Genomic DNA, 26,232 nt, shown 5'->3' with positions numbered 1-26,232 from the left:
AGGAAAATCTACACGAAATGCTAAGGTTTGTTTTCCACTGGATAGCAAGATAGAGTCCACTCTGGGTTTAAAGTCTAGTAATATCTGTCTTGTGCCATCAGATAGTTCAACATAGAGCTGAGGGGGGGTGGAGCTGATTTTCTGCTCCAAAAACTGTTTTAAAAAATCTTCATTCTAGCAAGGATGGAAAAATAAAATGTTTCCAAGAATCTGTCAAGATAAAAAAATGCAGGTTAGTTTAAGGTGCAGCATTAGAGTTTGATTACTTCCAAGTATTTGTGTCAAGATCAACCACCTTCCTAATGAAAAAAAAAAATTTCCTTCCAATGGAAAAGATACCCGTTTCCATCCACAAAGCCCCAAAACAGAAGTCTGTAAAATTAGCAGAAGTTTTGAAACACAAAAGTTAGATCAACTTTCATACCACTTTTGTCCTCAAGATAAGATTTTCAGGAAAAAGTACAGGGTTGCCAGAAGCTGAGTTTCTGTTTTAAAAATCAACCTTTCCAGTCCAAAAATCTTTCATCAAAGATTTCCAAGCTGTTTAAATTCTTACTAAATAATAATAATAATTAAATAAAATAATAATAATAATTAAAAAAAATTAACCCAAAATCTGGAAGGTACATGAGATACTGAACTACAGAATTTCATTGTCACTCGAGGATTCTCGAAAAGAGATAAGTTCAGTAACCTGAGGCAGCTCTCAGAGTGAAACTTCATGTCACTGAAAATGAAGCATTTTATGGAATTATTTTCCATAGAGAAAGTAGCACTAAAGAGATGGGCAGACTCTTGCATATTTCATTGCCCAGAAATCAGCATGCCCATATGTGAGATCAAAATGTGAGTCCAGAACTCACATTTTGCCTGATTCAGAATAATCAGAGATGAAACTCTTTTCTCTGAATCAAACTCAGCAAGCCTTGAACTTGAAGCACCTCTACCCCAGAGCAGTCCCTTTACTGGTAGGGATTCAGCATTCACATCTCTTGCCAAATTGCAGTGTCTGAACAGAATTCTGTTTATGCAAAAACATTCAGAAAGTGTTAGTCTTCATTCCAATGTAGAACTGAAACCAAACTTTGAAACCTCAGAATTGCTGCAAAACCAAGTTGTCCCCCAGTCAGCTCAAAGAGCTGCTTTGTGCCTCAGGAGCTTGCAAAATAACAACCTCATAGTCTCGGGTCTGGGCCCAAATTTTGTGATTCTGTGTTCTGGGGGGTGGGATGGGTAGTTTAAGACACTAGAGAAGTTTGCAATACATCAGTGTCGATATGTTTAACCTAGGCTCTGCCAGTATCAAATATATTCTTACTCTATGGTGTGATTTTAGCAGTTGAACAGGCAGGAACTTAGAACCTGCACAAGCAGCAAACAGCACTGGAGTATTTCTGTCAGTTCTGCTCTGCATTTCTGCCACTCTGTGCATTGAAGTGCGGGTCCTAATTTTATTGCCATTGTTATTTTCCTGTTTCCAAAGTTCAGTGATACCAGAGTTCAATCAAAGGCACTCAGTCCAACCTAAAGAATTTGCAGACTGATTCATGTTGTGTTTTGAAGCTTCCTGGCTGAAGCGGGGGCTGTACAGTGTTTCCATTTTCCTTGGCACCTGAGACCTATTCCCTAAAGGCTTAGGTAGTGTAAAGAATCCTGCAGATGGTTTGTGCTTAAGTTTAAACCACATACAGGAAGCTTTCTTTTAGCTCAACTTCTCTATTGTTATGCTATATTAATAGGCTCTTTTGAAGGGTAAGAAAGGACTGATTCTCCTAAATAATAGTTCTGGGTGGGGAAAGTTATTTAGGAGCACATTTGCAAAACCTGAAAGGCTGTTTCATTTAACCATTTCCTTGCCTGCCTGTGCAGCCAGACTTTCCTCATTCCAGTGCTCAGAAGTAGATAGCTGCACTTCCATTTCTGCAATTATAGGGTTTGACTCATGGGTATTTATTTATCAGCAAATGAACATATTTATTCTTAGATTCCTGTAGTCAAGCCAGAAAATGTTGGCTAGCCACTATGCAAACATACAGATATGCTCTGAGTTTTGATCCTACCCTCACTTTGTACACAGATTCAGCAGAGAAGTACCTCAACCTTAGTCTGTTCTGGAAGATCTGATTCTGTTCTGAACGTATAAACACTCAAAATCAAAGGCAGTTCCAGAAGTGCCTTGCTTGACCAGTCCTCAGTACCACCAGCTCTTTGCTGTTGCTGTCCTCTGCAATTTTGCTCCCAGGCAGCTCAGCCCCCTATTAAGCTCAGGGTTCAGCCTTGTCAGTCCTGACACTCATTTCTCCCTGTTGGATGCTCATACTTGAACTTTCTAAGCCTTGTGTGGGATTTGTCTAGTGTCTTAAAAACTGAAAATGAGCACACCCTTCATCCCTCTTGCTTTAGGGGGGGATTGTTGAGCTTTGTGCTTTTCACCCACTACCTCCTTACTTCCTCCAAGGGATGGTGCCAAAGGGGATGTGTCACTTTGCAGCAGGGGTGCAGGACAATACAGTGTTCAGGGGAAGTGGACAAACTGTTCAGCTTCTGCCTTAATTAAAAAAAAATTCATTCTTTTTCAAGTGACATTTGCAGCATCAGCAGTTCCTCTCTTCCACAAAGAAATCCCCCTACACTGCAAGCAAAGCTTTCTCTGATGCAAAAAGAGGAAGAGCTAGAGGAGCTGTGAAGTCTGCTGAAGACTTCTAAGCAGTTATCCAAAATAAAACAGCCTGTGGAGACTCTCACACAGGTAGCCGTAACAGTTAAAGAGTGGCTTTAGATGAGTTTCTTTGATAGAGCTGAACATGCACCCAACGAGCTCCAACTCCTTGAGTGCATGGGGAGAAATTCAGAAGAAAAGTAATGTATCTTGTTTTTTTAATCTCTCCTTTAGAAAGGCATTTGTATTTCAAATATCAGGGCTATATATTGCAGCTCTGTGGCAAAGACAAAGTGCTTTAAGAGTCCTAAAGAGATATGTTCACCTTTACTAGAAAGCATACTGTATGGTATCGATGACATATTACTTAGTTCCAAGAACAGGGCCCAAACTTCAAACATGCTTTTCTGTGGTAAAAAAACCTAAACAAAACAAAACAAAACAACAAAAAAACCCACCACCCAACAACAAACAAACAAAAACCCAGAACCCCAGGTATTCATTAAAACTGTTTTAGCTCACTGTTACTATCGTAGATGTATTCATGTAGTTTTGACCTTCTTGCAGCTAAAATTCAGAAACAACCATCCCACAATATAGTCATTTTTCCTCCACTGAGGTGCTTCCCAAGTTCTTTACAAAGCAGATTTTCTGAGAGCAAATAATGCTCATGGGAATAAGCAATGCAAATCTTCTGTTTACTGACAGTGACATTGGACTTTCTAAATTTATTCTTCCAGTGAGAGTGATTTTTAAAATAGTTTGTTTTCTTTTCCATTTTTCAACATATTGAGAAGCAGAAGGGATGCCTGTAATCTGTGATGAGCTTCCAAGTAGTTTTCTAATTTAAAATTTGAAAAGTTTAGAGTTTACTAAACTTTTGTTGCTTGGGGAAATCCCTTGAGAATAAGGATTTGTGGTTTTCAGAAGTATGGAGGAAGGGATTGGCTTAAAATGTTCTTTTGCATGAAGGAAATTAAAGAAATGCATACTTTGTAGGTGCTGCTAGTGAATGTCACTGACCTGTACTAGCTGGGAATATCAGTGCTGGAAAGGCACTTCCTCTTCCTTGAAATCCTATAAGAGAGGTTAGGACTAAATTACTTGATTTCCATTTGCTTGGTGAACCTTTCAAAGAGAGGAAGCACATCCTGGTTCAGGGTTCAGACCCTCTTGCACATAAAACATATACTCTTCAGATATCCCATCACCTTCCTTTGAACAGCCAATGGCTCCTGCTGTTTGCCAGCTGTGTTTCCAATAGGAAAGTAACTCCAGGTTAAATTGGAGGGTCAGAGGTACTGCTGGGTCTGATTGTAAACTCTTCCCCCATCCCTTTCAGCATTGCTCACCTTCTCTCTGAGAGGCACAGTGTAAGGGAAACAGAGGCATGTGGCTAATGTAGTTAGTGGCCACTTGCCTTCAGAGCTTATTAAACTTTTCCTTTTCACATTGCCTTATTTGGCCTGGTACACAGAACCTGAGTCAGTGACATTTCTGTAAGCATCATCCAGAGCATTGTGCTGCCAACACCAGCCACTTCCTTTACTTGGGTTGCAGTTTCAGTGGTTTTAGTCCATTCAGGTTAAACTCCCTGGGATGCTTCCCATCAGTCCTCTCCCTCATGGAAAGATAATAAAGTACATTTACACAAACGAAGAAATAGGCTGGGAGAGTACATTTCCATGTGTCGAATCAAATCAGGCTCAGATAAACTCTGCCTCTCCTTCTTTAATCTATTTTCAGAATAAAACTGTTTCTTTTTAATCTGTCTTCCCTAAGAAGTACTGAACTAGGTCACTTCAAAAGATGACATGCCAGCTTTTGTCTCTATAATAATGATCTGTGCCATTCCCAGAACATCTCCCTATTCTAGAATACATCCCTGCTGTTCTTCTAGTCAGTATATGTTCCACCTAAGAATTTGTTAATGTGTGGACTGCACCAGCTATGGAGTTTGGCCTGTACCACCTATGGCTTTACAACCAGTGTATAGCCAGCAAGGGACACACAGAGAAGGTTTTCAGATACATAAATCCATGCAAAACGTACATGGGAGGGGTGACAATTCTGATGTATCCTACTTGCCTGATTGTGCCTGTGGGTTTCAAATGCTTGCACTTATTCAAACAGCACTCTTTCACAAAGTATAAGAATGAGGTTTGGTTTTCAGATGAATATGGAGGCATACAAATAGTGCCTGAATATTAACACTCAGTAGTTGTGTGCTGACAGGGTTCCTGAAGATGCCTTTGTATGGATTCCTCTGAAATATATTGGGCAAGTGGGAATTCACATGCTTCATTGCCTATTTATTTGTCTTAGAAAAATTAATGTCTTCTAGTAATTACTGGCTAAAAGGGCAGATCAGGCAAGAATACAATGACAGAGTTAATTGCAGGAGACTTTGTCTGTTGTATCCAGGGAGGTGAAGGTTTAATCCATAATGTATTAGGAGCTCAAGAGAACAAAACTATGAAATTACATTAGGTTCTTGCTCACTCAGTTCTGGCTTTTTACAAAACAAGTAGATAGGGAGGTCCTGGCAAGTGGAGGCCTATATACAAAACAACATTCTGAAATAAGAAAGCTGTGAGAGTTTTTATTTACTGTTGTTGAAGGAGTTCATGTATTGCACTTTGGATGAAAATTATAATTATTGACAGCCTCCTGTATACATAAAGCTATATCATTTAATGTATGCCTGCCTTCCTTTCTTCTTCACAGATGACCCTCATAAGCCAGAGGAGAAAGATGAAATTTCCAAAGTCACAATCATAAGTCTTGTCCCATTACTGGTGATTTCTGTTGCTGTGATTGTTATCTTTTATGCCTACCGCACTCATAAGAAGAGGAAGCTCAACAAAACATGGGAGAAGAACGTTAAGCCCAGGAAACATAAGGACTGCAGTGATGTTTGTGCCATTATGTTAGATGATGACCGCTCAGACATCAGCTCTACCTGTGCCAACAACATCAACCACAACACAGAACTGCTGCCTATTGAGCTGGACATTGTTGTTGGCAAGGGAAGGTTTGCTGAAGTGTATAAAGCCAAACTGAAGCAAAACACATCAGAGCAGTATGAAACTGTGGCAGTCAAGATTTTCCCCTATGAAGAATACGCCTCCTGGAAAACTGAGAAAGACATTTTTTCAGATGTAAACCTCAAGCACGAGAACATCCTCCAATTCTTGACAGCAGAGGAGCGTAAGACAGATCTTGGTAAACAGTATTGGTTGATTACTGCCTTCCATGCCAGAGGAAACTTGCAGGAATATCTCACACGACACATTATCAGCTGGGAGGACCTCTGGAAACTGGGTGGGTCCTTGGCCCGTGGGATTGCCCATCTGCATAGTGATCACACCCCCTGTGGTCGCCCCAAAACACCTATTGTTCACAGAGACCTAAAGAGTTCCAACATCCTGGTGAAAAATGATTTAACCTGCTGCCTCTGTGACTTTGGGTTATCCCTGAGGCTGGACCCTTCTCTCTCTGTGGATGATTTGGCTAACAGTGGGCAGGTAAGTTAAAAGTTTGAGGAGAGGGGGTGAATATTTTACCAATTGATAGGGTGAAAAGAGGGGGAAAAAAAGGCCTATGCTGCCATATTTACTTAATATTAAAATTAACATTAAAATTAACATGTCAAAGTAGTGAAAGGCTCTAAACTTAGCATTAAAGCAACAGTGAGAGGAGTGCAGTGTAGGTTTTGTTATGATTGGTGGGCTGCATATGTATTGTATGGTGCAAACATCCTCTCTGTATACTATATATATACATATATATATACACACACACACTGGGCGTGTATGAGTTTGTCAGCAGCTGGTTTTGATGCTGCTGCAGTGCACACACACAGATATGATAAGGATGTCCCTCACACTGTGAGGTTGTGCCACAGAACTGTAATGTCATCAGGCATGAAAACTGAGTGAGTAGACCCACCCCTGGTGTACCCCAGCGTTTGCAAAGTCAGTCTTTTGTCCTCAAGAGGTATAAGCTGATAACTAGAGTGATTGATAATCACTTTAAAAGGCCAAAAATAAACTTGTTTAAGGCTATGGAACATCCTTCACTTGTAAGCATATTCTAGAATGTCAAACAGAAATCATTGCCCTGTTGTGATTTTTCAACTAAGTAGCATGGATAATACTCATCTACTTCACAGGGATGCCAGGAGGATGTTTTTAAATGTATTGAAGATGACATTTTTCAAGCACATCTCTCACTATTGGCTCTTTTAATGAAAATTCCCCTAGTTTAAACTCAGACCATTTGACCATGTAATTAATTCCTATCTTTTTTTAACTACGCATACTATATATGTGTATTTTTATATATAGGTCCCATCAAAGCCTGTCTGTTTACACCGACTTTTACTTCACATGGAACTAATATTTTGGTTTAGAATGCTCTCAGGGACAGGTCTTCAGTCAGTAGTGCTCTGCTGAGTTCACAGAGTGTTGTTGTAGTTTATCTAATGAAGATCTGCCTCTCTTTAGTGGAAGGCAACTGTCCTGATCACATTTTGAGAAGGTTTATTAACCAAAGCTGGGAGTGAATGAGCCAGTGGAACCATATTTAAAATTATATAAAGACCACTCACAGTTACATATGCTTTCTCTCTAGCATGCCAAACCTTTTTGGAGTTCAGTGAAGTTGCACCATGAAGACTGAATCCCATTTGGAATAAATTGAAAACTGAGTATTTGGCAGTGTAAGGCAGGGGCTCTGAAATGCAACCCCATGGCTGCTTTGACTGCTTAAAACCGACCCTTATTTCAAACTGATTTCTCTGGCACTGCTCACAGACATTTGGAAGGCGGAGGATAGTGTTGATGCTGCCACTTCCACAGTTCACACTGACACTGATGATAAAGCACAGTGCTGCTCAGAGCAGGTTACTGCTAGGGAGCCAGTGTTCTCAGGCATGAGTGGTGAAGCCCACTGTTTTATTTTACTTTGTTTAACTCCAGTGAATCTATTTGGGGGTGACCCAACTAGTGTCATTCTTCTCTGCGACAAGGAGTATGATGGTGTGAAGTGACTCTGCTTCAACTCCCACCTTGTTTCTTCTGGACACACAAACACCACCCACTTGAATTTCCCAACATGCCAACTTTAGTGCTGCAGCTTTTGCTAAAGGGGTCTAGCACCAGGATTTGCCTTATACATAGTTTCTAAACTTAACCCTTGACTTAAAACCTTCCTACCAGGAGGTCCAATTTTTTAAAGTATACAATGGAGCGGACCCAAATTTTAATTCAAGAAAATCTCTAGCTTCATACAAAATGCACAAAAGAGTATAAGCTTTTTACCACTTTTCTAGTCAGCCTTATACAGTAATATTCAAGGCAAGTTGTTTGGGTTACAAAGTCATCTTCTTTTTGATCTACCCAACTACCTTCTATACCATGCAAATACAGCCACTATTGACTATACAATACCAGAGCCCTTGATGAGGAAATGGTCTTTTCTTCCCCGTTAAACTTTTGCAGTCTCTTCAGCTTGTCCATCCACGATGGTTAATATTTGAAGGCATTACTTAATAAATTAATACATTTCTTAGAAATTATTTAATAAATTACCATGTAAATCTGGACCTTTGTCTCATTGTATTCATAGGACTGGTAGGTGCCTGCAAGACCAGCAGTTTCTCACCTCAGTAGCATGAAGTGGTATCAGATGGTCTCCCTAATCAGATAAAGAAGGATATTTACTGCCCCTGACTGACACACCTCAGGGCACAAAACATCCTCCAACAGCTTCAAAGAAATACAAGGTGTCCAGTAAAAAAATTCAAGTGTCATAATAATTAAAATGTACAGCAGGAACAGAGGTGGTCCTTCACTAGAAGTTTCAGAGAAGCAATGACAGCAGGCTGGTACTTACAAAAAAAAAGCTTATCCAGACTCTGGAAAGGCAACCAACACTGAATTTCTCACCTTAAATGCCTTTGAGACTCAGCAGTGATGTTTCTCAAGATACAGGAAAAGTATCTTTGACCCAAAGACCTCATAATCTAAATACTGATAAAAGCAAAAGCAGAGTGAAACACATGATAAATCCTAAACAGAGTGTAAATGGGATTAGCTTGATAGCATTCTCCAAGTAATTTTAATCTTTGTTTGAATTTCACTCTCTACATTTTAGTTAGAGGGCTTCATCCTCTGTTGCCCAGCGAAGCTGCAGAAATAATTTTTACTGCTGCAAAGAGGGTGTGAAATACCAAACCAGAACAACACTTTTTGTCAGTGTTAAGAATCTGTATTTAGGCCCTATTAACTCTTCTTAAAATCAGCAGTGTTTGGGACTGTGGGTCATAGCTTACAGGTAATCCTTCTTAAGCTTTGAATGGGATCCACTTGGGGAAGAAGTTGTGTGTTAAGGAACAAATTGGGGTAGGAACAGCCTCTGCTGCAGAGTTTCCATATGTTCATATTCTGTAGGGCAAGAAGGTTCTGGTCACCTCTGTGGTGCTGAGACATGATTGTCCCAAGTATCCATTCAATGTGTGTTCACATGTCTGGCCTCAAATCCCTCACAGAATCCACATAATAGGGAATTTAACCTTGAGACTGATCGCACAGGTTTTTTTCTGTTCCCTCTTTATGAAGGTTTGATCTTACAACCATTTGGATGTCTCTGACACAGAATTTCTCTACTGTCGCAGGGTCCTATGACAAAGCTGTGTCCTTGATCTTTCCTGCTGTGTTCTTATGGTGCACTGCTGGTGCACTGTCCTTACAGAACATCTCCCCATTTACTCTGAGCCTGGGGTGATAAGATGTGTTTACAGAAGCTTGTAAAATGGATCTCTTAGAGCTTTCTCAGTACTTTTACTATGTGGCTGCCTGCAATTGCAGAGCCAGTAACTAAAATGAGCTTTTGCAGTCCTGCTTGCCACTGGGCTCTGGAGTGACTGTTGTAGTGCAAATACAGTGTATTTAAATCACAGGTCCTACTGCATCACTGACTTTTGCTCATTCATCTCTGTGATTAACCAATCTCCAATCTGAAGATATCTTTGGCTGATGAAAAACTTAACATATTTGCAGTTTTTCTTGGGGGGGGGGGTATAAATTTATTATACCTGCACAAAGAGAAGTTTGTCATCTGAGAGCAACTGTTGAGGGTTCCAAAAATCATAGAATCGTAGAATGGATAGGGTTGGAAGGGACCTTAAAGATCATCCAGTTCCAGACCCCCTGCATGGGTAGGGACACCTTCCACTAGACCAGGTTGCTCAAGGCCCAATCCAGCCAGGCCTTGAACACTTCCAGGGAATTCTTCCTTAAATTCTTTTTTTTGTGGTAAAGACACAAAATATTTAAATTTTGCCTTCTGTAATACAAGGTCATAATCTAGATCTCAAGAAGCTGCAAAAATAATTGCTGAAAATTGCTCAGCATGAATAAAGTTTATGAGAACAGCTTTTAAAACAAAAGGGTTGTGTAGGAAACAGGTGCCAGGAATTGCCAGGTAATGAGCCAGGCCGGTGCCCAGTCTCACCTGTGCCCAGTTAGGGCTGGCCCCACTGAGCATGCTCAGGACCTAGGGCCAATAAAAGGTGAGGCTGGGTGTAGCCGAGCAGCTCATTCCTGAGCAGGTTTGGTGCTAGGCTGGTTGCAGTTAGTCCTCGTTGCTAACTTAGATCACCAATAGCTCCTGTCTCTCTGCTTCGGTATCGAGCTCGCGCTCTCGACGACGTTCAGCTCCTGCTACTGGGTTGATTTTTTTTTTTTTTTTTTTTTTTTTTTTTTTTTTTTTTTTGTGTTGTGTTTTGATTCAAATGTGTGCTTCTGCATTCAGTATTTGTGCATTTGCTTTCTTCTGCCAGGCCTGCATTTACCACTTTTCTTTTAAGCCTACTGTGAAAAGAAACAGCTAACACCGTAATATGCAGAGCAAAGGAATACGTGTTTCTTGTTCATGTGAAAGACACTTGGGCAGTGGCAAATGGTGGAGGCCTTAAGAGCAGAGTTTCTCTGTGTTTATCTGTAAAAGAGTGAGGAAGATTGTCAATGTCAAAATTACTTGTTTAAAGAACTAGAAAGAGATGCTTTGTTTTGGGTTTTTGTTGTTTTGGGGGTTTTTTGCTACCAAAGGAGGTGCAAATAAGTTGGTAGTCAGGACAATGCCAGGTTCCCCTGGCAGCAGAAAATATGACCAGTGCCAAGTATGGCCTGAATTTTTTGGATACATGTCAAATGGCACCATTTCTGTGAAAGCTGAAGTTAAATCACAGCAGAATCCAAAACGTGAATTACAAATTCAGCTCCTTCATTCCCCCCGATCTTCTCTCTTGTAGGTTGGCACAGCAAGGTACATGGCCCCGGAGGTTCTGGAGTCCAGGATGAACCTGGAGAATGTGGAGTCCTTCAAACAAACAGATGTGTACTCCATGGCTTTGGTCCTCTGGGAAATGACATCTCGCTGTAATGGCATTGGTGGTAAGTACCATCAGTTTTCTTCTCTCTGTAAGTCTGTTTAGAAAGACATGGTCTCGTGGTTGTATGGGGACAGGGTGGTCCTTTTTTACTCTCACCAGTTTTTCCATTTGTATCTGGATACTGTAAATTATCAGTCCTTTGGAAGTATTGGATACACACGTGCATGAGCAGACTTCAAGGGCAAGCACCTGACCGCAGGAGAAAATTGGTCCTTGATTGCTGTAATGATAAACCTATTCCTAGGCAGCCCACTTCTAAAGATTTTTAATATGTTTTTTTCATGTAACACCTTGAGTATCCATGGAATGACTCATTCCGGTTGATGTCACCAAAATTATTTGAAATAGTAAGACCAAGAAGTGATAACTACCTCCTTTTTACTTTCATGGAATGTTAATTCTGAAGCCTAATGAGGGCCAATCAAGTGTCACATTTAGAAATTGATCATTACAGTAAGAGTCATCACAGTGATACAGAAATCTGCCTGCTTTCCTCAACCCCTCAGCCACTGCTCAGCATCTTTTGTGATGTTGCAAAAGATCATCCATATGAGAAATCAAGAGCTGTTTGTTGTATAAAGTGCAGTAACAAAATAAAATTATCGAAAGTGACTAACAGAACAGCTCCAGGAAGAGCTGCTGTGCTTGTTCATATTCAAAGTTTGTTCACTGAAAAAAAATCTCCATTTCTTCTTTGCCTAAAGCTGCCCCAGAAATCCCAGTGGTATGTGCTCAAAATCAGAACGGTTTCTATTGAGATATCTGCCTTACATATTGCTGTGTTTTAAGATTTTCACCTTACTTCAAGGACTAAAATTAGGCTAAGTTACTTATAAAATTCTTCAGTCTGCTGAAATCATCTAACATTCATTCTAACAAAAGCTGCTGCACAGTCTAGGGCTCTCACAGGCAGTCTCAGGCTATAAAATGTAACACTAATGTGGATATTATAGTAGATATGCAACTACGGTTTGATTTTTTTTTTTTTTCCTTCTTCCAAAACCACAGAGGCTTCCTATTCATTGGGCTTGGCATGATTCCTCCTTGAAGGGCTGCCACAGAGACAGAACAATCTTGCAGGCTAGAGCATGAACATAGTGTACAGGAGGGAAACCAATGTCCCATGGGAATATGTGCATAGCTGCTCCTTGTTTCTCTCCTAACATCTGTGGTATACCACAAGGGTGTCCATGGAGGACCCTGAAGCCTCTGTGCCCAGTGGCTATGTGGCTGCATTATGGTGTTGGTGTGGAGGAGGGAGAAATGTCTCCACCTCAGTCTCCTCCCGTGTCTGACCAACATTTGGTTCTTGCTGGGTGGGCTGGATTGTGGGCAACAGATTTCAGATTTGCCCTTGCTTGTACCCTACCGGGAAGGCTACAAAGCAAGTATGTGAGCAGAAAGCCAGGGCTAGCATAAAAGCATAAAATAAATAATTTCTTTTCTAGTCAAACAGTTCAGGGAAAAAACATTTGATGCTTCAGGAACCGAACTTCAGTCTGGCATATTCCAAGGCAAACCTATCCACATTTAACTCATGGTCATGCCTGTTTCTAAGTGCCTTGGCACAATATCAGCCTTTCATTAGCACTTTGTAAATGTGGCTGAGGAGATTTATACTGGAGAAAAAGAATCTTTGCCCTGTCTCTTGAGGTCTCTCTGTTTCTTGCGTTTAGGAACTCACCTTATTAATATAAATATGAGCTGTTCACTGTGGAGTCTTTTATCTTTGCTGATGCCCGAGTCCCTTCCTGTTCCTATATGCTGAGTACGGCAAAATGGAGACTGTGGAAAAAGCAAACCTTATTGTTGCTGTTCTCAGAAAGCAACTGCCTAAAAGAGGATATAAAAGGAGTTTCATAAGGAAGAAAAATCACCAATGTGTTTAGCTAAAAAAGACTGACCCAATATAACCTTGAGAAGAACAGCTGAAGTCATTTCAGGAAAAGGAAAGATTTCTCTGGCCCAGCATCCCCTTTGCTTTCAAGGTGGAGCTTAACCCCCACCCACATCTGATTTTCCCTATTAATTTCATCCCTTAGTCATCCTCATCTTCAGAAACATATTCCTTGAATGTATTTTTCCTATTTCAGTCACCTTTCCAGAGATGAATTCCCTGGTGCCTATTACAGGAGTACTCGGGTAGATGTGTAGTGGGTAGAACTTGGGCTTCGTGTCTCTATCCAGAGCAGTTAAATGCAACTCCCAGGGTGTGGGTACCTTAACTTCTTGCTGGTGCTGAGCTGCAGCAGCATTGCATGCTTTCTCATTGTCTCCTTAGATCTTCCCCCAGTTTGTGCAGTCTGACTATCTTTTCAACCAGCTGGTGAAATACCCTTACAGTGATTCATGACTACAACTCCCCCTCTGCTTTCTCCCTCCATCTGTCACTCGTGAGACTCCCTCCTCTCCTCACAGCATTTCCTGAGGAGCTGCCTCCACTCATGCAAACCCCTCTTTTCTTCCTAAGCTGAGAGAAATGACCTCGAGTTTAAGCCAGAGTAGGCTGACCTGATTGCAGCCAGCTTTTCCAAAGGAGCCTAAAAGATGTAGGCAACCAAATTTGCAGGGTAAGCTTGACTCTGGTGTCAGCTCCCTGCTTCTAGAGAAAACCCAAGGCAATTCAGGGGGCAGAAGGGGCAGCCTAAGCCAAGCAGAGGCATTAGCAGCTTTCATGCTGGAAGGAAGCATGGGGGGGGTGCTAATTGCCATCCAGCCAGGTAAAGGTAACAGTGACTTCTTTTACAAAAGGAGCTCTCAGGATCCATTTTTCAGGATGCAGGTGTTCTGTGAGTGTGGGAGCTGGTGGAGGCAGGGCTTTTCACTACAGCAGCTTTGTCAGATGTAATCTCCATGCTATGCCAGGCCTTTTCAGTCAGCAGACGTTTAAACAAAAATACCCAGCAGCATAATCCATACTGTGAAGCTGCCGTAGTAAATAAGCAGGTGGGGACTGGCTTTTGAGAAAGGCCATGCTGTTCGCTGTTACTTTGTTGTGCTAAATATGGAGAAGCAGAAATGGGGCACGAGGGAAAGGGAGACAGAGGCAAAGATCGAGTTTGACTGATTTTTCACCGGAGTATAATTTAAGAGGCATATTTAGAAACTCAGCAATACTTCTTTGGGGAGAACTTCAATTGCTCCACGCTGCTGTTAACTTGGTATTTCATTCAGCGCAACAGCTGTGCACCAGATGCTGCACGTTGTAAGAAATACAATTTTCATCTCAACCACTTGCTTTCAGAGTGACACAGCTCTGGTGACTGAGGCAAGTGTAATTTCTCTGACAGCCTCCTAGAAAGAAAAGAAAAACATCTGTCTTTTTCATCAGAGCTTCTATGGGTGGGGGACTTTTGGGGAAGGAGAGGAAAGGGAATTTCTGGATGCATGGAACTGCTAAAGAGGGAGAAGAGAACATCCCCCCACCCCCAAAAAATGGCAATATTTTTCATGCAGTATTGTATTGCCTGGAGTGGTGGTTGGTTTTGGTGTAGCAGCAGAGCTTTGTCTGAAATGGCAAATTTGCTTTACCAGAGCTGTGTTTAATGTGAATAAAATCACTAATCTTATGCTTACTTGGAAGGAGTTTCTGTCAGCAGGGAGCATTTTGATAGACTTTACAGTGGGGCTGTGCCTGTGCTTTGAGACCTGAGGTGGCTGCATCTGGGGCCTGTTTTAAACCTCCCCCTCTGTGAAGCAGAACCCATTTAGGCACTTCTGCATTTTTGGTGCCATATTACCCAGAGCTGGTAGATCCCCACGATGCAGTATCACTCCGTGACAGTATTTCGTGTTCTAGAAATTTTCTGGGTGTCATCACATAATTGTGTGATGTCAACAAGTGCTGTCCTTCAGCAAACCCAGGTAGCAGGAGATAAGGTGGCTGCATGCCGAGTGCTGATGTGCTCTGCATTCCTCCATTTTACCACCTCAGGATCCAGCACGCAGTGACTGAGCACACTGTAACCATGCACTGATGCAGAGCTCATGCACTCCCAAAACCTTTGGAAGAGTGACTGTGTCTTTGATCATCAAATATGAAGTCACTTAAAACATGTCTGTGCAAGGGAACCTGCACTGAGTTCACCCATCCCAGCACATCAACACCCTTCCCAGCTAGCATTTCTATTTGAAGGAGCAGACAGGGGAAACCTAGGGTGAATGTGAAGTAGGCATTTGACAGCTCTTAAAACTTGGTGATGAAATGGCTGTTGAGCCTCTGCATAGTCCCTTTGTGCAAGAGCTAAGTAGATCCACCACCCAAATTCCTCTAGCATGAAGACAGGCACCATCTACACACACGTGCAGGTGGGTGGGTGAGTGTACATGACCTGTTACAGTAGCAGAAAAAGGCACATCTTTCATGAGGAGCAAATTTTTCCAAATTATTCACCAGAAACGACAAATAGTTTTTCAGCAATGTCTCTCTCTGGGGCTAAAAATTCAGTCCCAGCCTTTCTGAGAGTAATGGCCAGGCCAGTGTCAAAGGGAACCAGAAATACAGTGGTTATTAGTACAAGGTACCCCACAACCATTACAATGAAATGTTAGAGGTTAAAGTTGAAGGAACCCCGCCATTACTGAACTCTAAAGATGCTGTAGTTCATGGTACCTGAGGTATTTACAGTACTTCAGCCAGTTGTCATTTTTAGTGCCTCACTGGCCTAAAAGCAATCGAAAGAAACATATAAAGCATGAAAAATAGATTCAGCATCTGTATACCACTGTGTACAAGCAGCTAGGCACAAACGTCTTAACCTACTTCAAACTGTCATCTGTTATATCTACTGTAGCACATCAACATGATCCACAAATAAGCCCAGCTATTACTGCAAAATGTGCCTGGCATCTGAGATTCCACAGCATAAAGATGATTTACTGTGAGATGATTCTTTGTGCTTTTCTTTCTAAGGGAAAGAGAAGATAATAAATAGCAAGAAGATGTTGCATACTTCCCAAACTGAGGAGAGGTACAACTGCATTACTATAGAGATATTACAGTGAATTTTTACCATAAAAAACAAACAAACACCCAAAGCCAACAACAACAACAACAAAAAAAAACTCTCAAAACTTCAAAAACCTATTCCGTCTTTATTTTTGGAAGAGTCTTTGTCATAGCATTCAAAGTATTTCTTAAACAGGGAAAATGTGTTACAAGCCTATCAGTTCCCTGGGAAGGCTTTCCCTTTCCCCTCTCAGACTTAGCTCATGGACCTGGATGGCACTGGATTAAACTCAGTGAGAGGGAACATGTCAGCACTGCAGCACCACCTCCCCTCTGCTGGACATTCAGACTCCTCTAACTCCTCATAATGCAAGAAGATCTCTGAGCCTTGGCTGGTGTCCATGACCACTACCACAATCAAACTGTGACTGATGGAGATGGCTCAGGAAATAGCCGTGTAGGTCACGCTACTTAAATTTTCCCAGCAAACCAGTATTTTGGTTTGCTTTCAAACTAGAGGTATCTGCTTTGTAATCATTGTGCATCCACTGCAGAGGAATCCAGCTCTGACCAGCGAGATGGCAGCTTTCCAATTAACCTCTAGGGCTAGAGTCTTGGAAGTTTACTCTGGCTGAGTAATCTCTAACACAGATTAATGCAGGTGATACTGGGATGACTTCTTGCAGAGGAAAGAAAGCAAAGCAGACTTTGGCCCTGGAATCTTGAAGAAAGTGATTTACGTACGAGAAAATAGCAGTTGTTTTGGGACTGTAGCCACTGTTCAGAGCATTTTGTGGACAGTGGCCAGCACCATAGGATTCAGGAGAAGGAGACAGAGCTCTGCAGGAGCCATCTGTGAAGTGATCTGCTGCATTGCACACACAGTTACTTGCAGCTGGATCTCTAAATGCTGAACTTTGAAGCACAAGGTTTAATATCGCTTCCAAAATGTTTGTTATAATATCTTGACTATACTTTTAAAGCATTAGAGATTCTCTTTCTTTTTTTGTAGCCTATAGTCTTCATCTTGTGGCAATCATGCAGAAATTAAATCTACAGTCTGTAAAGTTCTGGAGAAAAGTTCACCTTATAATTCTGTTCAACACTACCTTGTTTTTATCACGAGACATGACAATCCGAAGGATCTGATCTACCTTGATCATTAGTTATTTTCAATATTTTACCATATGACCTCTTACCTTCCTCTCCAAAGGAAATGAAGCCAAGCTCCAGAGTTTCTTCCCATTTTCTCTAGGCCTTTAATTGTTGTTATCACCCTTCTTGAAGATTCTTTTTACCCCTTGAGAGGAATGAGCAGCATTAGACACTGCATTTGAACTTTGGTTGTAGCATTACACAGCAGTACTGTCTGCCATCTCATTCATCTCTCTTCACACATCATCTGGGCACTCACACACATTCTTCAGACTGCCTTGTAGATTACACTTCAGTTTTTCTTGCCCTCAATTAATTCCTAGAAAGAAATAAGAGGCAACAGAACATGCCAACTTCATAAATCTTTATCTAATACTAGCAAATCATTGGGCCTGTGAGTAAAGTCTCCATCTGTTCTCAAAGAAACCACAGCATTTTCTACACTGTGTCAGCATCTACTGTAATATTTCCGCTCTCAGAGATTTCTTGAGTTTTCTCCAAAGATCCCATATGTCTGCCTCTTCTTTTCTTGCTCTGAAGAAAAACAAAGAAAATATGCAACGTGCAAACAAAAACTAGAATGGCAGCAACCCCTTCAGGAAGCTGTGTCGCCCTGAATCGTGGGCCAAAACTGACCTATTTTGAGAAAGAGGCTTAAAATAAGAGCAGAATACTACTGCCTACAAGGGATCATGGCTCAATAATAAACAAGGGTAGTGTAGAGCTTCCAGCACTGCTCCTTGCTATATCTTTTTCCTCTTCAAGCAATTGTTTCCTCCTAGCAATCTGGCACATTAACATCTAGCATGACCTAGATAGATGCCAGTTTATATTTCACCTGTTAAATGTGTCTGGACTCCATGAGACCTAAGAAGAATAAAAGTAACCAGTTCTTGCAAGCCTGGCTCAGGCAAAAGTCACCTTGAAGCTTCTGTGTGTTTTGCCTCAGCACAGATTGAAAAGCTCACAAACTTTTATAGGTTACTGTGCTATTCTAACTGTTACTAATATGATTATGCACTAAAGTGTTTAAATGAAAATTGTTTAGCTGGCTAGGAAAGGGAGAGGGAGGGAGAGAGGGAGCGTGTGGGAGAAACACATTTGAAACATTTTTGAAAATGCCAACTGGCTTTGCTTTGTTTGGAGCTGGTCAAGCAGAACAGTGGCACTGAGCAGCTAATCAGTAGCTCTTACTCCTCCAGAGAACAGCCAGCTCCCTTCACACTTGGCACCAGCTCAGTGCAGCTGAATACCCTTGTGTTTGCTTATTCTCTTGGCAGAAGTGAAAGAGTACGAGCCCCCGTTTGGCTCTAAAGTGAGAGAACACCCCTGCGTGGAAAGCATGAAGGACAATGTCCTAAGAGACAGAGGGAGACCTGAGATCCCCAGCTCCTGGCTTAACCATCAGGTAAGAGCACAGCACAGGAGCAGCTGGGAGCTGCTATACATACGTACATGGTATATAGACATTTAGTTGCTACATGAAGTCTTAACTCAATATCCTGCCCTACAGGATGGACCTCCCTTTTACATGGTTTAGAGCTCTGTCACACGGTGACAACCCGTGCTGCCATGGTTCAGACACCACAGTGTTCTGCACCATGCCTACCCCAAAGCACTGGAATTTTGGGGCTGCCCACCAGTGTAACCTAAAAGTGATCAAAACACACAGATTGGAAACCTGAGACCAAACAATCATCCAGCCAGCCACAGAATAATTAGGGCATTTCAGCACACTGTGTGCAGTCTCTGAAAGGTCAAAGAGAACGACTTCGCACATGGGTCCCTTCAGCAGAGAAAACAAATCCAGTACTTTATCATGGAGAGCAGTCATAGTTGTTTCCCAGCTGTTGACAGGCTTAAGAAACTAGGAAATGAGTTCTCAGCAAACCAGTCTGGTTTTATTCAGGTTGTGCATTAGCAGTCCACTTCCATTGCATGTCATGAAGCACTCTGTCAGCTTTCCCCGTTCACAGATGATAGTTGCACTTTCCAGGTGAAAGTTGCACCCCAGTTTCTCTGTAGAGAAAACTGAATGGAAACAAGCCAAAGAAACGGATTTCTTCACCTTTGCTCTGAGCAGTTTTATCAGAAGAGATAAAATGAGAATCATCATGGGAGACGGAAGGCTTGGTCATTCCACTTACTGAAAAATGTTGAGTGCTTTTACAGACAAAAGGAGAAGCATGGTGAACATTTAGAAGAGCTCAGGCAACCAAGATCATTCCTTCAGGAACAATGTAACACTCCCATTTTCATTTCAGTTGAGATGCTAAATCCACAGTTTAACAATTACTTAGGAAAGGCCAACTGAGTGGCCAAAATCAATCCTCTTTCTAACCATGAACAACATATCTGCCACCTGATGACTGTGACCACAGAAGCTTACTCATTATGCAGTCATCTGTGATGATCAGAGTTATTGAAGAGCAGTGCTTTAACTGAGGGGTGAGAGCTGTATTTCAAGGGACACCTGGACATCTGATCATAGGAGTACTAAAAAGCCCTTGACATTTCTAGGAGCTCAAGATACAACCATCTTCTGAATAACAAACTGAGCTGGGAAAGAGAGATTATACTAATGCTCATCTTTATTAAAAAAAAAAACAACTGGTAGCAGAAATTTTATAAACATTGTGGATGAGCTTTTAAAAGGCTTCATGGGTAGACTACAGTTTGTTTGTTTTCTACAAAAAAAACATTAAGTCTAAACTGGTAATACAAATGTGGTACTTTAAAAGAGCCCAATTAATAAAGCAGAAGAAAATCCTGAGCCAGATCACTTGGGAGATAAAAATTGAATAGTAGAAAATGCTTAAAATTAGGAACAGTATGAGAACATTTATCAGGATATTCAAAGGACATGGGCTTGTGTGGAAAAAAAAAAAAAACTGATTAGAGAACTGATTAGGAAACAGAAAAACAACAGGAAGATCTGTGGTCAGCAAGCTTGAATATAATCACAGTTTTCTCAAGAGCAAAAGGAAATCTAACAGCACCAATTTGTTGCTAGATATGAAAGAAAGATACTGCTTATGCTATTGCAAAGGCAGACATGATCAGCAAATATTTTTGTTCTGTATTTGGGAAGAGTCAGGCGATGTACATGTAATACGAGGTGATGAAAACCCCTATTAATCAAAAAGTCACTGGCACTTAAAGCAGCCCTGGGGCTGTGCTAGTGTCTGTATTCAAGGCAGGGATATTCCTGCAAATACTGTGGTATTCCATGGCAGTACCCACCTTGGAAAGAAGGGTCCAGGAGCTCCTTTCATGCACAGCCAAGATAGTGGCAAGCATAGGTGTTCTGGCATGCCCAGAACACCTGGACAGGTAAGCACTGGGCTCAGAATCCCCACAGTGCTCAGGCCAGGGCAGCAGCTTTAGTGGCAGTGAGGCTGAGTGTGCAGAGAGCCACAGCTCCAGGCCTTGGAGAGAAGCTGTAAGAGACACCGTGCACTTCATCACCTCTGGGTTTACATTGAAGTCAGATGCAGGACCAAATCTGTGATCACGTTGCTTGCTAAGATTTCTGCCCTCTGTAAAACCTGGACCTCAGTCTGCCTCCAGTACAGGGCACCCCACTGGCTGGGAGGACCACGTGTCTGTGCTTCGGTGTCACCAGGACAGGCACAGCTGCATCCAGCAGGGTTCAGTCTAAGGCAGGAAATGGGTGCCTGGCAGCACACTCACAGGACATTTAATGAAGGTGAATTTAATTCCCTTCATTTGAATCCCTACAGCATTTCACATTGAGCTATCTAAAATGCCGTGACACATCGGCTTCCACAGGGCTGTGACAGTTTGCAGCAGCTGAGGATCTGCTTTGAAGTCCACAGAAGTTGCTCTTACTGTAATGGCTCTTCCATATTCATTTCCTCCCTCTGCAGTCGTGTTTTCATAATGAACTCATTATTCATCATGATAAAATTCTGGGATGAATTTACATATTACAGCTTTTTCCCCCCCTTAATGAGATTTGTTGCACTATTGATTTCAAGTTAATGGTTAATATTTAATTTAATTTATTGCTTGTAATTTCAATGCCAGCAGAAAACTAATGTTATTTGTATACAGACAATAACGTTCTACTATTAACATTGACATCAGTCAACATCACCAATTAGGTAAATTATGCAATTAATGTAGTGTTGCGAGACATTATTTTTTTAAATAAGAAGTTTTAGATAAATCCTACTTAATGGGATTTTCATGTCATAAAGCAAAGCACACAATTTCCTGGCAAATACCTCATGTTTATAAAATGCAACTGTTTTTTGCTCCTATAAACATGTGCATCAGCATTGAAATGAAGGTTAAATAGTTACATCTGTGAGTGGCATGTGTTTAAGTGTTTGTGGGACTGTGGCCCATATTTACACATAGATTTAGTTAGTCTGCAAGGAATTCATAATGGGCTGACGTTGGGCATGATATTGCTGACAACCAGAATTTTTTTTGAAAAACCCAAGGAGAATTTGGGCACACAAAGGTATGAGCTGAGTGGTAAGTCAACATTTTTTCTAAAAAGAAAGAAAAGCATGCCCTCATGATACAAGAATGTGTCCATAAAGCACCTCCAGGACACACATGAATAACTGAACTGAATTCAGAGGGCACTAAAGCAACCTACACACACACACACACACACACACACACAAGGACATTGGTGGTAGCTGGCCCCATGACTGCTGCTCTCTCTGTGCTCTCTGCAGGGCATCCAGATGGTGTGTGAAACTCTGATTGAGTGCTGGGACCATGACCCTGAGGCTCGGCTGACGGCGCAGTGCGTGGCAGAGCGCTTCAGCGAGTTCAAGCACCACGACAAGCTCTCAGGAAGAAGCTGTTCAGAGGAGAAGATCCCTGAAGATGGTTCTGTCACCACTGCCAAGTAGTGGGCACCCGAGGGCTCCAAAATGGAGGGAAGTTGCTCCTAGATGTGTTCACCTTGGCAAAGGAAGAAGTCTCGATCGGTGCCTTGACTTGCTTCCTGGAGGACTGAGGTTGTCATGACTCCCTGTAGACTCTGGCTCTCAACAGGGAGATGTTTTTGTGGAAATTAAAAGCCAGGGAGTAGGTGTCATACCTTAGTGTTGGCTGCCGGCATCATGTCATAGGAGGAGCTATGTATGTTAGCAGTTCCTCAGGAAATAAGATTTGAAAATAGCCAATAACATTATGCACTTTATTAATGCCTGTATATAACTATGAAATTGCTATTTTTTATATATATATATACATATATATATATATATAAAATGTGTGTGTATATATATCTATCTATCTAAATATCTGTAAGCATCCATGCTCCAGAAAAAAATGAGTTTTTAAAAAAGAAACAAAAGTGCTTCCAGGAAATTACCGGTGCGTTAGAGATCCCCCCCACTCTGGGAAGGAGTCTGGGGAGACTGGCGTAGCACAACACCAGCAATCATGCACTAAAAGTGCTCTGTCAAAAAGATAGCAATTACATGTTCTAAGAAGATGGCTTCCAAAGCATGTGCAGTGAGCATCTGGCTGTGGCTGCAGGAGCTGTGTCTGTTCTCAGCTGCAGAAGCAGTGTCCCAGCAGATGGGACAGTTTGGCTTTGCAGTTGTACCTACACATTCCTATCTGCAGCACATTTTGGAAGGTTCAGGGATGCCTTTGCCCTCTTACCTTAGCCCCAGAGTCTTCATAGTGACCTAGAATGGGAGGGCAAGGGGGTTTGGTCCCTCTTACACGTGTTTCCATACAGAGGTCATTACTGTTCTATGTTTATTGCTTTGAATTCACGCTGCTTGCAGGCAGGTTGCAAAATATCAACAAGTTGCTTTCTCCTCCTCCCACCCCCACTGCCAAACCATACAAAACAAGACGAGGCCAGCAATAATCCAAGCAGATGTTTGTATTTGCTGTGCATTCTGAGTGCAAGTAGTACTTGGCATTTTGTTTTTCTCCTTCCTCTTTTACCTTGATTGCGTTTCTGTAAGAGCAAATGTTTTTTTTCCCCTGTACTGCATGTCTAATGGCTTCACACATCACAGTCTGACTTCCACACCTTGTTGAGAAAAGTGACAACGGCCAGTGCTTTTATTTCTGCAAAAGGATTTGCAGGTGAGGAAAAGCTCTGTAATATTAGATTAATGGCATATCCTGCCCTCAGCACCGCTTGCGTATATGGCTGCCCTCAGCAAGTCAGCAATTAAGAGAAAAAAAACACAACCTAAGAGATGATTTACTCCAAAAAGATCCCTCAGACATTGCTTACATTCTTTCAGTTCTCCAAAATGTTTAAGACAGCTAAGATCACATTAGGCCTAAATAAATGACATAAAAGCACTTAATAAGTGCTAAAAATTTCATCTTCAGGAGTTTTGCCGTGTTGTTTTTTTTTTCCCACCTTTTCCTTCCCCCCAGCATGTAAGCAAGGCCTTGGAAATCAGACATTCAGCCAGCACAAACCAGCCCTGTTCAGATCTACCCAATGCCATTTAATAAACACTTTTGACAGATATACATCAATACTTCCCTAGTAGACGTTGCCATATAAGTCAAGAGAAACTAAGATAGATTCAAATAGGACTTAAGATTTATGATGACAAGTATTTGTATTTGAAATGAATTTATGTCTGTTTCCCGCCCCCCCCCCCCCCCCCCCCCCGCCTCCTCCCAATCACACTCCCTCTCATTTTTAACTAAACTACTCAAATATTTAAACAGACCGATGCAAAGCCTCACCAAAAGCAGTGGAGGACACTATGTGAGGGTGTCAAGAAGGGGGATGATTTGGTTTTTCTGAGGTGCAGGCAGGGGGGGCAAAGGCACAGGGCCCCGTGTGTGGCACAGGGGAGGCAGGAGCATAGTCAGGAATGGCAACTGGCTCCTGACAATACTGACATAATGTTTTGAGGTTTTATTGGTTGTTTGTTGGGGTTTTTTTTTTGGGGTTTTTTGTTTTTAATACTATATGTAAAGGAAAATTTTTATTCTTGTAAGGAATATTTCACCTGTACATCATGTATGAAATAGGAATGTGAACAATATATACTCTTGTATATCAAACGTTTAAAGCACTTAACTTGCTTTGTAAACAGTTTTGGGATTTGTTTTTTGTTGGTGGTTTGTTTTAGGGTTTTTTGTTTTGTTTTTTTTTTTTTGGTCTGTTTTGTTGTGTATAAATCAAATGTTTATTGGAGCAAATAAAATAACATGGACTCAAGTTTGTCTTTCTTTTTTGGAGCATCCAGAATAAGGAGAGGGCTCTTTGCATGTGTCGTGCTTTGCTAATGACTCGTTCCCCTGGTCTCCATCCTGCCCTTCATCAGACCAGCACTAGCAGATATCCATACTTGCTGGCCTGTTAGTCCCTACAGTGTAATACCTCCACTAGTCTCAGAGGAGGGCAGGGAGAAGAGGATTCACAGATGATGCTTTCCTACTTTTAGGTTGCTCAGTTCTCAGTGCAGATAAGTTAAACCTCAGCTGTTTTGGTGTTGGTAATAAAGCGAGACAGAAGACAGCCCACCAAATCTGTGTCATGGGGAAGGGTATGATTAATGTGCCTTACAGCCACTACTCTCCACTCAGAGCTTCCACCTTTATAAGCTGATATCCCTCCCATGGAAGATGTGCAGTACACAAGCACCACATAATAAAGAGCTACTTCCTTCCCTTCAAAAAAATTGTCTCAAATGTGACTTTGGTTGAGTCTAAGCCTTTACACAGGATGCAGTCCACCAGTGCCTGGTTCAGCATTCGAAACTCTCCAGGTATCCTGTTTTTTTTTCTAGGAATGTATTTTTTATGCCAAAATGTACACCAGACCCATGCTTGGCTGTGCTGAGTCACTTCTCTTGAACTTTCAAGTGGTTATTCCCCAAATAAGTAGCCAAGGGTCTTTGTTCATTAGTCAAGCAGACTCAGAGCATAACTGAGGTTGGAAGGGACCTCTGGTCCAGGCGCCGTGCTCACTGGTCACCTAATCCAGGCTGCTGTTCAAAACAGGCAGTTTAGATCAGATTGCTCAAGATTTCCTTGAATTTTGAGTGTGCTTGATGCTAATGATTTCACAGCCTCTCTGGGGACCCAGTGCTCCAAATAGAGCAAAACATATGGTCGATGTCAGGTGTCTGCAACCCCCAGCAGCTGCATTTAATGAAGAAGGTGCACCCCCAGGCAGGCAGTTGCAGGTGACTGGTTCTTCCTTTAAGCTACCTACCCTCTGCCTCCTATTCCCAGACTAAAAATTAAGGGGCAGAGTGACAATTCTTTGCAGCCAGCTGAAACCAGCTGCCTGTGGACAACTTGTAAGCCCTGGAGGGGCTTACATGGAGTCTTGCTGTGGGGCTGCTGCTAAGGGTGCAGCCAGGCCAGACCCCTCTCCTGCTGCACGACAATGCTGCCAGCACCAGCCTTGCTGTAACTGCTCCAGCTTTGAGGGATAGTGAGATGATCCACAGCCTCTCTGGGATGCTCCACAGCCTCCCCAGAAAGCATAATCAGTGCAGCCTTCACTTCTCTCACATTCCTTCTGTGAAGGCCAGGTACAAAACACCTCTCAGCTTCCCTATGGGCATGCAAAGCCTCCCTGCCCACACCTCTGTGGTTTCCAGCAAGGCGAGCTGAGCCTCACTGTGGTCAGCCCCAGAGTTTGCTGGTGGCAGTGGGCACCCCTCGCCAGGCCCCACCGCTGCCCACCTCTTGGCAAAGATCTTCAAGCCCTGACATCCTGTTTACACCCAGTCAAAGGCCAAGTCCTTTTGGCATAACAAGTCAAAGAAGTCTTGCAAAAAACTAGGTGAATTAAGAAAGATCTCCAGAGATCTTTCAGTTTTGAAATGAAGTACAAAATATCCTTGAAATAAAATTACATTGTAGCCTTTTAGTACTTTTTTTCAATTAAGGTTTTTGCCTTTTTTTATCCTATATATGGTATTCAACACCCTTCTGTAAGCAGCTCTTAATTAGAATGTCAATCAGCATTTTATTAGCAGGCTACACAGCAAGGAGGCTCCAGCTGTGCAAGGCTGT

At 41.9% G+C, this 26,232-nt stretch overlaps 1 protein-coding gene across 2 annotated transcripts in view; it reads left to right on the top strand.

Moving 5' to 3' along the window:
* Nucleotides 1–26,232, top strand: part of TGFBR2 (transforming growth factor beta receptor 2) — a 318,252-nt gene that overhangs the window by 35,592 nt on the left and 256,428 nt on the right. The window contains exons 4-7 of one of the 2 annotated variants that reach the window (XM_071735449.1): nt 5,387–6,186; nt 10,977–11,118; nt 18,501–18,628; nt 21,936–24,421. In XM_071735449.1, coding sequence (XP_071591550.1) covers nt 5,387–6,186; nt 10,977–11,118; nt 18,501–18,628; nt 21,936–22,115 — 1,250 coding nt within the window. In that variant the 3' untranslated portion in view covers nt 22,116–24,421. Of the gene's footprint in view, nt 1–5,386; nt 6,187–10,976; nt 11,119–18,500; nt 18,629–21,935; nt 24,422–26,232 lie in introns of those variants that run through there. The other variant, XM_071735448.1, reaches the window with a different exon arrangement.

Source organism: Heliangelus exortis, chromosome 2, assembly GCF_036169615.1.
Source record: "Heliangelus exortis chromosome 2, bHelExo1.hap1, whole genome shotgun sequence".
NCBI classification, from domain to species: Eukaryota; Metazoa; Chordata; class Aves; order Apodiformes; family Trochilidae; genus Heliangelus; species Heliangelus exortis.
The sequence above is the reverse complement of the archived record's forward strand: the minus strand, read 5'-3'. Positions and strand labels throughout refer to the sequence as shown.